This window comes from Anopheles arabiensis, chromosome 3 (genome assembly GCF_016920715.1).
Source record: "Anopheles arabiensis isolate DONGOLA chromosome 3, AaraD3, whole genome shotgun sequence".
In the NCBI taxonomy this organism is placed as follows: Eukaryota; Metazoa; Arthropoda; class Insecta; order Diptera; family Culicidae; genus Anopheles; species Anopheles arabiensis.
This window is the reverse complement of record NC_053518.1, coordinates 64,913,719-64,926,302: the sequence shown is the minus strand read 5'-3', so window position 1 is coordinate 64,926,302 and position 12,584 is coordinate 64,913,719. Positions and strand designations below refer to the sequence as shown.

The 12,584-nt window shown below is 45.9% G+C and overlaps 1 protein-coding gene across 3 annotated transcripts in view; it reads left to right on the top strand.

Annotated features, from left to right (window-relative positions):
• Positions 1 to 11,248, top strand: part of LOC120902751 (somatomedin-B and thrombospondin type-1 domain-containing protein) — a 33,067-nt gene extending 21,819 nt beyond the window's left edge. For all 3 annotated transcript variants that reach the window (XM_040311743.1, XM_040311745.1, XM_040311746.1), the window contains exons 4-6: positions 4,679 to 4,873; positions 7,723 to 7,843; positions 9,866 to 11,248. In XM_040311743.1, the coding sequence (XP_040167677.1) occupies positions 4,679 to 4,873; positions 7,723 to 7,843; positions 9,866 to 10,199 (650 nt within the window). In that variant the 3' untranslated portion in view covers positions 10,200 to 11,248. The remainder of the gene's footprint in view (positions 1 to 4,678; positions 4,874 to 7,722; positions 7,844 to 9,865) is intronic.
• Positions 11,249 to 12,584: the final 1,336 nt, after the last annotated feature.

The following is a 12,584-nucleotide window of genomic DNA, read 5'->3' as shown; positions in this document are numbered from 1 at the left end:
GTGTAAACATTTGCCACAGCAAGAGACCGACAAAGTGAATGAGAAAAGGACACAACAAAAAACGCTATAACCCTGTAACCCTTTTCAAATGAAGTGCAAAATAGTGTAATATATTTTTTTTGGTATGTGACAGCAATGCAGCGTCCACCACGACGAATGTGATCAGTGTTTTGCCCGTTGGTTGCCCTGGTTCCGTGTGGTTTTACATATGCAACATTCAGCTTAATATTTTTTCTTTCTGCTCAAGCGGTATAGCGCGGTGGTGGGATTATAGTGCGACCACCGTACTAAAGGCACACACGCCGTAGTTTTTCCTCGTTACCATGACATTATAAGGTGGAAATAATATTACATCGTTAGACAAGCTTAGCAGACACTGGACGGAAAGCTGGTTCGCTCGTTCTGCTTAAACCGCAGAAACACAAACGATTTTTATTACAGTGACAGAAGTTGTTTTAGGGGCAACCGCTTTTTTTTGTTACAGTTTGATATGATTTAGCTTATAGTTAACTTCTGGATGCCAAATTTTAAGAAACAGGGAAAAATTAACAAGCCGTTAGGTGAAATATTAAAAGAGTTCCTTTCAATGCATGTTTTGAGGATAAAAAAAATTATAGAGGAGTTTGACGAAGTTATTTCCCACATCAGCTACAATTGGTGCAAATAATATGTCTTCAAAAATGAGGATTTAGCTAACACGAGCCACAATTTTCTAAAACATTTATCTGCGCTTACAGCAAATCCTACCACCGTAGGATACGTAGGCAATCCTACCACCGTGTCATAACGACACAAAATAGCGCATCTCAAGTAAAAAAAACGACAGGAACAACATTAAAGCTTCTCACACAACACAGTACCAGCACCGCACCCGGGTAAAGCTAAAACACTTCCCCTAACCTTGGCGCAATCTGGCTCCCGGAGGCAGCTTAAAGCTGAGCCGTTCGTTTCATCTCGCACCCGGCATAACATACAGAAACGCGTTCGTCCCATCATCATCACCGCCGCCAGAACGAGGCCACTGATCAAAACGGGCCCAGCATCAAAGCAAACCCAGATGGCCCGGGTTGCCATTGCCAATTTTATCGCGTCGTTGAGTGTGCGCGTTTTGGAGCGGGCTAAGGGGCTGGCAAAAACTGTCTGGAAAGTGTTTTTGGGGTGAACAAAAAAAAAACTGCGATTTATTTTGGCGGCTTTACTGTGGTTTTGTTTTTCTCCCTACGGTTGAACGGTTGCAAGGGAAGAGTTCATTGAAAATGTATACTTCAATCAAAGTCTTAGACCATAAGCAGATGGTAACTTTCTCGCCCGAAGTGCTGAATAATGTCTTGAAGGAATGGAGGTTTTGTATAGAAAAAGCTTCTTACAACGTTTTCTCTGTAATCGCTGTGGGGGAACTGAAACGATGCAATGCGAGCTCAGTCAGTGTGCGAGATGCCAGCAAAATATTCATATTCATGTCATATGTTCATTGCAAAATTCTAAGCACCCGTTCGATGCAATGTGCGAATGTGCATTCCAAGCGTAAACCCTTTCTAGAAATTAATAAACCTGATAGAAACACATTTTCGAAGGGTTTTCATTCCCAGAAAGGCATCGCCTACAAAGCCCTCATTACATCGAACTGCTCTGCATCGGCTGGTTCTGGTGCAAAAAGCTTCTCGCACCCTGCTTACCATGCAATTATCACCATCCACACTGCACCCGGACACATCGTGCTGCATCATGCCAACTCCAGGCTCAAACACACACACGTTCACAGTCTACGAGTAGCTCGATCGATAGGATTAAAAACATTCTCCAGTCCAGGTATGAGCAGAAGGCGCATCATCATCATGAGGCCGCCGAAGGCTCCCCGCCCGAGCACTATCGAAATTGAATCGCAAATTGTGCAGATGATCCTGTCACTCGCGTTGGCGTGACTGAGCGTGCCAAAACGTGACCTCACTGTATTGTATGTGCGCGTGTATACAAACAGCTCAGAAACAAGGCACCCCCACTGGGAGGGGGAGAACCCCACCCAAATCAACTGTAATCTTACGGTAACGGCCCATCAGCACACGGTATTAACACGCTCGAGTATCGTCGGTAGGAAAGTACGCGCCAGGATTCAATCTTCGCTTTCGGGTCAATCACCTGATTGCATGCAACACGCAGTAGAACTCGCCCGTGTGAGCATGTGTGTGTGTGGGTTGATGAGGTGCTCCCTGTGCACGCCATGCTAATCATAATAAAGCGACTTCAGCCCTTCGGGCGCGTACCGCCCGGTTCGTAGTACGCTTGAGCTTATGGTCCACGATGAGCGTAATAATATTTCATGCCTTGTAAAATGTAAAAGCTTCCTCAGTCTGCTTTCGCAACACATCAGAAGTGGGGGAGAGCCGATTGGAGCATAGGAGTAAGAGAGGGTGTGTAACACCCTCAGCACACGAAGCACAACAGACTCTTGCTAGCAAACGATGCAGATTTGCCTAAAACGCTTACGAGAACCCCCCGACTCCGGTTTGCACCAACATCACCACCGGGCAGCTGTCATAAAAGTTTATATCTGTCATTGCTAGCCATCAGTCCGAGGTGTGGTACCAACTAGCTCCAGTGTCCACTGCCGTCGTGCGCTGTTGCTGCTTTATTTAGCTTCTGCTTCTCTTTTTGTGAAATACATGAGGTACAAGCACCAACGGGGAGCGTCCAATGGTGAACTAAGTGTCGATTATTGTTCATCACAATCAGCATCTGCATCTGCAGTAGCTCCTATACCGGCCGAAGAAGGTTAGGTGCTTCGGTTGGAAATCCGTTTTGTGCCCTTCTTGTCCGTGCCCGTGGACACGCTCGAGATGGGAATTTACGATCTCAACCATATTACCGTGGGGAGCAAGCCCTAAATGTACTTCTGCAGCACGAGAGCGAATGTCTGTAAGTACGTAAATAGCACAATAACTTCACGACGGTGCTGGAAGTTGGGAGTCACACGATGCAAGAGGTATTTGTTTGTACAACGCGCACGGTAGGGCAAACAAGCCAGCAGCCCCAGCTCTTGTTCCAGCGTTCCAAGATCATCAAGTCTGAGAAGTCTGAGCTCACACAGACAGGGCAAGACATTGTAGAGCATTGCGGCAGTGCGTTCGGAATGAAGCTTCGTAAGTGGCTTCCGGTCCGGCCCGGAGCTGCCTTTTAGGACAGTTCGATTGGCCTGGAAAGATCTGCCTTATCTGGGTTCCGGTGCCTGGTTCATTCCACTAGCACACGCGCACACAAACAAAACATTACATAAATAATAAAACCCGCAGAACAATAGCAAATTGCTGGCGGGTTGTTTCCGTCTTCTGGGGGAGAAAAACAACAACAGACCCGATCAAGGGCACATCTTTCCGATGCGCTCCTTGAGATGCCGAACCACTCCAGTTCTAGGTTTCACTGGCGCACACAGCACAAACTACCGGGCGCAAGTTGTTCCGCTGGCGCTACTCGGGTTTGTGTGCCTTTCATACCCTCACGACATCACGGTGAGGTCCTCCTTGACGCGATGTTGCTGTCCTCACCATAATAGGCTAACATTGCTGCCATTACATAAAACTGCAGACGGGGGTAAGTGTCCTGCCGTGCACAGTCGGACTTTTTATTGATCTCTCGAATGTCCCGGTCCTGGCGGAGATGGTGGTGGTGGTGGTGATGGTAAACCCCGGTACCATTCCAACCAAAGCCAAAGATGGAAGCGGGATTTCCGAACAAATCAAAACTTATTACCAACCTGCTGCTGGTTCCATCAACCAATGGTCCACGTTTGTTATGGCTTGTTTGTGGTGTGCTGCTGTTTCTGTACGGAAGTGCACACGCTGTGTGCCGAGCTCTCTTCACACAAGTTGATTAATAAAATTGAATGTAAATTGAAAAATATTTGTCCACACGAACTCCCCTGCCGAACGGTGTCCGGAAAGGAGAAAGATTGTGTTCTTCAATGTACGCCGCATTGATTGTTCCTTGGAAACGGAAGCGATTCCATCTCCAGCGCTTGTGATATTATGCTTTATGCGAACTGTCGGCCGCTCTGTGGTTCTATTGAGATGGTTTATTAGGTCTGGTGGATTGATGGAAAACATTGATTTGCTGGAACCGGGAGTTGCGATGAAAAGACATTCAGTCTATAAAGCCAATAGGGCAATGCTATTGGAGTTGCCTCGTGGAGGGATCTGATCGGTTCTCGGAAATCTACTCCGTAATCAAGCTTTAGTATCTTTGGATGTCTGTAATAACATTGACAATAATGTATTTATCTTCTTAAACGCTCTCAACTGCACAAATAAGCAAAGCCTTTTATTTTCCGTGCTTGATTGGAAGCGTCAAGAAATGCAAGATGCAAAAGGATCGCTTAGGCATTCAATTTCCACCTCACAAAGCATCAATAAATTCTAACAGATCCCTGCATACATTGATGAACGATTTGCTTCACACACAAGCCCGCGTTCCGGCAAAAAGGTCAACGGAAATGAGAAGCAACAGGCCTCGAGATCGATTTGCAAAACCACGGCGTGCCGTGGTGTGTGTCGGACAAACCGTTCAGCCGCTGTTGCCATCCCTCATTTGAAATCATAATTCAAATATGCACCCTTTCGTACCCGTAGCAGTGCAGCTGCATTATCAATTCAATGTTACTGATCTCTCTTTCTCTCTTTATTTCCAGTGATCGACTGCATCGTCAGTGAATGGGGCCAATGGAGCGAATGTGACACGGCCTGCGGCAACGGTATGATGTCGCGCACTCGCATCATCGAGCAGAAACCGCAGAACGGTGGCAAACACTGCCCTTCGCTGGTGCAGAAGCGGGGCTGCCAGGGCCTGAAATGTCACAACCATCACGACCGGAAGGCACTGCGAGGTAAGTTTCGGTAGATGAAACGTAGCCAAACAACAACAAAAACGCCGCCATGTGTGGTGGAGAGCCATCGAGACCATACACACTCGGCACAAACCACTTACAACTGGTGCCCCGGGCTTTGCGGTCTGTCCAGTATGGTTCACAGAAATTGGAATGAGTTTCGCTATTATTTTTGTAATGCTTTTTGGTTGTTTTTTTTTTTTGTCACAGAACACAACTACGTCCAAACGCAATTGCAGCTGTTTGCTGCATGTTTCCCACCCAACTGTTATTGGTATGCACTTCGGCATTTTGCAATAACAAAAACGCAGTATCATTTCCCCGTTTGTGTGCCATGTGCTTCCCGTTTTGGAATTCCCTAACAGCATGCAGAAATTCCTTTTTTTTGTGATGGGCGCAACATACTTGACGCTTTGGCTTTATAACCCCCCCGATGCAGCGACGCAAGTCCTTTGCTGCTGTGCGGATTGCATGACTTATGGCGCACTGTTTCAATTTCGCACTACAAACAGACGGCTGGCAGCACTGGCTACTGTCGATTGATGATTTTTGGACGCTTTGTTTTTTCGCTCTCTTTCCTTGAATTCTCTTCATTGCTTGGGTTATTTTTTTTTTTTGAAATGGTTATTGCTTCCGGTGTGTGAAAGGTTCTGTGTTGTGTTCTGTGTTTCGATTCGTACTAGAAATTACTCGGCCGCATGTAACTGTCAAGCTTCGTCGTCTGTGGCATGCGCTACGCCCAGAACGCGTATCTCGCTTCTGTTCAACATTCAACCCATTTAAAGGCGGGGGGCAGTCCTTACACATCGTTTAAATTGTTCTGTATGTTTGGCCCGTTCTTTTTTCGACTTTTTACATCGTCTGATCCCGCATGTTGTCTGCATTCCTGGGAATTTAAGCACGAAAAAAGCTAGCGGGGAGTAGAGAGAGAGAGGAAAAAAAAACCTCCCTGGCAAGTCGTACGGCCCTTGTTGGCCAAATTTGAAATTGAACATTTTATCACTCACTGACAATCAATAGCTGTCAGTGGCGCTCGTTCGTTTCGTTTCGTACGTCTGCCGGTGCGGCTCGACGGGGAAGAAGCACGGTTACAGACAAACTTAGGGCGCTTTTGTGGGGCTTGTTATTCCATGTATGGCGTTTTTTTGCACGCATAAAGCGTTTTCGGTCCGCTTACAATGATTGATGGCCGCAGTCGGTGTCAAAGTTGTGCTGCTCCTCCCAAACGGTGCTCTGCCGGCGAAGGGATTCCGAAACGACTCGCGAAACCGTTTGTTACACGAGAGATTCTGTCCTACTGGTGGTGGTGCTGGTAGAACGATATCTAGCTTAGAGCCCTTTTCTGGTTTTGTGCTTGGGACATTTATGCTACCTGTGTGATGGATCCTCGGGACGAAGTTTAACCCGTTCTGGGTGTACAACCCTTTGCAGTAAATTATATTTCCCATCACCACCGACAACATGAAGCAGAGTTTTATCGACCACAGGACAGTGATTAAAATTTGTTTCCTCTTCTTTTTTTTGGGTGGATGAGACACACGAAAATAAAACGCTTAATAATATTTAAAAAAAAAACAGATTCTGCATGCGATGATACATAAGACAGTGATTTACATTTTAATAGGCTTCCAAGCGGGCAACCGGACAGCGTGTTGCTGGGTGTGTAATAAAGTTGTTTGATCAGCTGGGCTGCATGGAAGTGCTTTGAGCGATTATAACATTCCAATCTCTGTTTTTTTGCTGCTGCCCTTGTGCGATCGTGCCCGTTCGGTTCGGTCGGTCGTGTGCAAGAAGGGATTGAAACGGTTGGTAAGCTTTCATAAAGACCGTATTGGTGTGTTGGTGCGATAAACCTGTTGAACAGCTGTCCAAAGGGATTGAATTGATCAAAGCCCAACGTGTTCGTGTATATTTACAAAGCAGCCAATGAAATTCCAATTACAGTGGAAGAAAATCAACAGAATATTTGGTACGTTGCTTGGAGTTTAAATTATTAAAATCAGTTATGCTTTTATTCTTAATGTCCCTGAAAAATCACGAGCTAGTGAGTGAATCAGCGTCAATAAACTTACCCATCTACATGCCGGAGTTCATGTTCGGAGCTCATACATTGCTCCATTACGCTACACTCATCGTCCATTGCTGTAACCACCGTGGCCATCAACCACGGAACCACAAATCCATATTTGAGTAGATTCACGGTGCTCTATCCCAGACTGGACACTGCTTACACCATGCTTGCGGGCATAACATTCACCGGAACCCGAAATGCGCCATAAAATCCGTCGTGCAACACTTGCCCGGCATGGTTCATCCCAGACCCACCAGAACACACCAAAACATGCCTCTCGGCCCATTCATAGGCGAAAACAGTTTACCGCAAGCCTGATTTAATGGTGCAACGGAACTGTACTTCACCGGCTGAACTGTACCGAGAAGCGCGCATTCTGGCAACCAGCGCAGACCGACCGTCCGAGTGACGATTGGGAAACTGCTTTTCGCCGTCCTCGGGTTGGTCCGGGGCGAGCTTTCAGCCAGCTAAAATAATCAAAAACTTTGCTTGAGTGGAGCCTGATTGCAATGCTGCTAATGGTACAAGGGTGTTGGTGGTCGGTCGGTACCCAGGTTGCCACGTGCGCCAATGCCAATGACGTGATGACGCCCCCGAACATGGTCCGGATTGGATTTTGCCCAGCCCAGCGACGGCTAGTAGTCGTTCGCTTCCCACTGTGAATTTTCATCTTCCTACAAACCCGATCGATTTCCACCGTCTGATGATGATGTTTTTCCCCATCCATTACTCCCTCTCACTCACTCACTCTCGTTCTCTCTGTGTTTCAAATTTGCAGAAACGGCACTGCTGCTGCCAGCCGCCCTGTCCAAGAGCCGCCACGAGAACGATACCAGCGACATTCGGCGAAATCTACGATTGCGCTACAAGAACGCATTCAAGCACAACCGAGGAAATGAGTAAGTATTATCGCAAAACCGGTGGCTTGTGCAGGTGAAAAACCGAGTCGCGCGCTTTTCCCAATCTCAGCTGGAAATGAAACTTGCGGGAAATGCAACCTCTACGTGTGTGTGTGCGCGGTCCGTATCGATTTATAGTAGAATGCACAGTAACCGTAACCGTGTTCGCTTGATTTGCGTCGCCACACGGGAGCGAAAGCGCTCCCGAGATGGTGCTGCACCGATTCGCTAATCGATGCTCTTGCGGGAACTAATCGATTTGCGAGCAATGAGATGTGTCTGGGCCAGACCGATAGTTTGAATGTAGTGGGGAATGGTTAACGTGGGTAACTTTTTTCTCAACGCAGCTCTGCGTGTGGGAATTATAGCGCCATCTGGATGATGGTGGCGAAGGTGGCGGTGGTGGATCGAACTCAGCAACTCGTTTCAGTATCATTTTGGATAATTTGCTCATTGGATTTGTGGGTATGTTTGTGAAATGCTGTCATTAATTTATAGTTTGTTGAAATAAGAGGCCTATTAGTTACATATTTCTGAGCAAAAAGGTAGAATTACCGGTTTGTGCTACGTTTGGTTTCATTTAAAATCATGAAATTGAAACAAGTGGTTCCTTTAACTGTACAATCCAGAATGATAATTAATTCATGGAAATATCAAAGCCAGATAGACACAAAGTGTGCATATAAATAAAAAAAATCATTCAAATATTATTCAAATATTGAATACGCAATGCATAGTGATTCATGATCAAAACAGCAGTAATTGAAGCCATACTGCCTCAAGGTTCATAAAAATTTAATAGAGATAACGACATGAAAAGAATCGAAACTCTTGAATATTCACGCTTGACTCACCAAATCATAGAAATACTCTCTATAATACACTCTATAATACTTAGGATTGGCACTGCAACGACGGTTTTTTGCTACGAATGTTGTTGGTTTCAAGCATGTGAAAGGTTTTTGAAACCATTTTTGAAAACCCCTTTCAATGGGATTTCCCAAAAGAAGTATAAACCGATCAATTCACACAAGTTCATTCATTCACTTGTCGAGCGAAATACTAACTGCTAGTTGTAAACAGCCCATCTAAATCTAAACCCATTGCTCGAAGCTACATGCGCACACCATCACCTAACATGCCATATTCCCTAGGTTCGAAAAGCTTTCAAGTACTTGAATGTCGAACGATCGGCCCTGGAATGAACGAATGCCGTTGGATCAAATGGTTCAAACCATCCACACTTCGGATCAAATCAAACTCTCCATCACGGAACCATCAAAGAAACCGGATAGCTTCCTCACGGTACGAATGCACAAAAACGTTGTGTTTTCCAGAACGGGTAGTGAAGATTCGGCACCGTGCACAACCATTGTCCGCCCTGTTTGACCGTGATCCGTCAACAACATCAAGCTCCGAAGGCTCCGAGCTTCTCCGATTACATTGCGATGCGAAAGGTGCGTACCGGCGTTGTAAAACCCCCGTTACCAAAGCTAGAGACGATGAGGTTCCCAGTTTCGGTGCCCTTACTAGTCGAGGTCGTAGCCCTCGAGGGCTGGAATGTGCCCCGTTTGCCGTATATGGTATCGTGTACGGTCCAACTCGCGGTCACGTTTTGTGTGCGGCGTGTAGCTCTGACGTCAGCTACAAGGCACTAGGAGGAGGAGAAGCGGAATCTGCGAACTGAAATGCGAGATGCGAGGTTCTTGCGAGACCGTACCAAAGGGCCCCATTTCGTTCATTGACCGCAGGCGGCGGATGTTATTCGAGGATATGGAGTGTAATATTTTGCTCCCAACTTCTATCCCTCTTCCCGTTTTGTGGATTACTACGCAAATCGATGATGAAACTTTATCTGCTCGTCACATACACACCAGAGCCTGAGGGTGCTTTGGATGATTCAATTTTTTTTCCTCAGCCGATATTGCCTCCATCATATCGGCGCCCAGAAATGGGCCAATTCAATATCCTGTTGGTGTCAGCTAACGCTACAATCTCGTCTTTCCCTGTTATTTTTTCCAGGTACTGCGTGGAGTTCGAGGTAATCAAGGCGACCAAGGCATGCCACAAGGACAACGTGTACCGCGGGCTGGCCGAGGGCGAGCGGGTGATCGTGCGCTGCGACCTGGAGGCGCTGCACGAGGACAAGACGGTCGACACGCTCGCGAGCAACTCGGTGCAGGACGACGAGGAGCCGGACACGCCCAAGTACCGCTGCCGGGGCGACGGGCTGACCGGACGGAACACCCGCTTCACCACGCTGGCCCTGCCGGCCTGCCGGGGCAAGTGGATGCGCCTGACCGTGGGCCAGCCGAAGAAGTGTCCCTCCAGCGACGCTCAGTTCATTTTCGTCTAAGTGTGTGCGCGTGTGGGTCCTTGTGTTTGTGTGCGTTATCTACTTTTCTTTAATATCCCTCCCCTCCTTCCTCCTTCTCCGAAAACCGTCTTCCACCCCCCCTGGAAAAGCTCCCTGGATCACTAAAGCCGCTTTGTTTTGACGGGTTGGCATATCCGCATATCACCTTTACCCTGTGATCCAGCCCAAAGCTTATCTCGGCACTCGACAGAAACACTCGGATGTATGTGTTTTTTTTATTCGTATACAAATTGTCCTTTATTTTTATTTCCCCTCCAGCCAATCCCCTCTTTCCGAGCACTAAAGCAATAGCAAAAATAAACACAAACACTCACAACACCCAGCGCAAATTGGAAAGTTCGGACGTATAGGCGTAGATACTAACACGATTAAGTAAATTGTACTTCTCTCTACCAACACACAGGCACAAACGGCCACACTCTACACCCACAGCTTCACTGCTCCTCCTTCAAAGGGCAAAGGGCGGAAGCAAACCCGTTTCTTAAGATTAACACTAACGAATAACCAGGAAAAGCACACACTTATACAGTCTTACTTAAAAAACGGATCGTGTGCCACGGCCACGTGTGTACTTTTACTCGTAGCACTCGGAAAAGGGAAAATGGGAAACTCCGTGAGCATAAGGCGACCCCTAAAATGGGCCAACGCGTGGGCAGATGAGTGTGTTCCACGTTTACCGGAGAGGGGTGAACGGTTGACAAAGCTGCGTAGACCTTTGTTTATCTGTTCCCGCTCACGTGTCCACTCACACAGCTACTTGTTTGTGTGTGCGTGTTTTAGTTTATTCTTTAAATCTTTCAATTTCAATTACTTAAAGCAAAACACTTGTAAGAAACCACCCGTAAGGCAGGCCATGGTATAATGATTCCCCTTTCCCTCTTCCCAACCCGTTTAAATCGATGCAAAAAGCAAGCAAAATGAACATCTACTTAACTGTAAATAGTATTTTATTAGACTATTTTTATATGCCATTAAGCCGGTTATAATAAGAAACTGAAGTATTTATTAAAAATAGGAGAAAAAAAGTACTTGCTGTGTTTGTGTTTTTTTTTGTGTGCTATAGTTCTAAGCCAGCATCCGAAAATGATTGGACAGGATCGTCTACAAAATACAGTGCCTAATGGAATTGATGGTACACCGAAGGTGGACAATTTGTACAAGATATCTTGGAATGGTGTATAGAAATGACCGGTAGCCTTTTCAAAACTTTTTCCAACTTTCACCAGGAAATACATGCTTTTTAAGTATACATTTGTCGCGTGAGAAGATCGGTCAGATCCTCGTTGCTTATAAACAGTAAATTATGTTCCCATGTTCGGAAGATTCGTTGTTACGATTGGCAAATATTACAAATTAAATTAGACAAACCATGGTCCCGTGCCCGTGCTGGTGCCCGTCATCTAGGTTATATTTTACATACGTAATTAACATTTGTGTTTCCCAATTTTTGATTAGTACAATGGACAATTGTGTCAATACAATGGCGGATTTCAAAATTGTGTGTATAATACTATAATAGAAGAAGAAGAAAGTTGGCAAAAATCTGGAGTCGACTCCGACCAGCATTATACGGATAAGTTCGACCAAAATTATTAGGAGTCATCTGGAATCGTGCACAGCCGACTTGAGTTGTGCAAAGATGGAGTCGGATTCTTCATGAGTCGTTCGTAGTCCGAGTCAGAGGCACCGTATTTAGAATTAGAAGAAATCGGAATCAACCGCAGTCAGAATTGGCTGGAATCGGAATCGATCGAAGTCAGCAAGAGTCGGAATCGACCATGGGCGATGGAAGTTGGAATCGGTCAGAGTCAGTCAGTGTCAGAGCCGGCGATGGGCGGTTTATGGACAGAAGTTCACGCGCAATGCAACAGACGAAAAACAAATTAAACGAAATAAAATGCCAGTCCGGCACTGGCCGACTTCAGGCAATTCTTATTCAAGTTTGATTTCGATTTAGACCTACTTTAGCCAATTTCGGACGTCTCCGAATGACTCCGACTCCATCTACGAACGACTCCGACTTCAGACAACTCCGACTCCGGCTGACACCGACCCTTGTGCTTTGCAGCATGCTACGAACCAGATTTTAGACCATCTTTTCTTGCTGCAAAATTCAAGAGCATATAATGCGACCCGCGATGATTTTATAAAAGATTATATAAATAGTATATTATTGTGCAATTTTAACAAAAAAAATTACTAGTTATTGGTGAAAATAATAGAAGGATTTATAATTATTAAATAATCACTAAGTAGTTGCTATCTAAATAATATTATCATTCCCATTAGCAAAAGGTAACGTCACAACATGCCCGTCATTGGTTCAAACCCCGAATGAACTTTCCCCCATACGTAGGACATTTA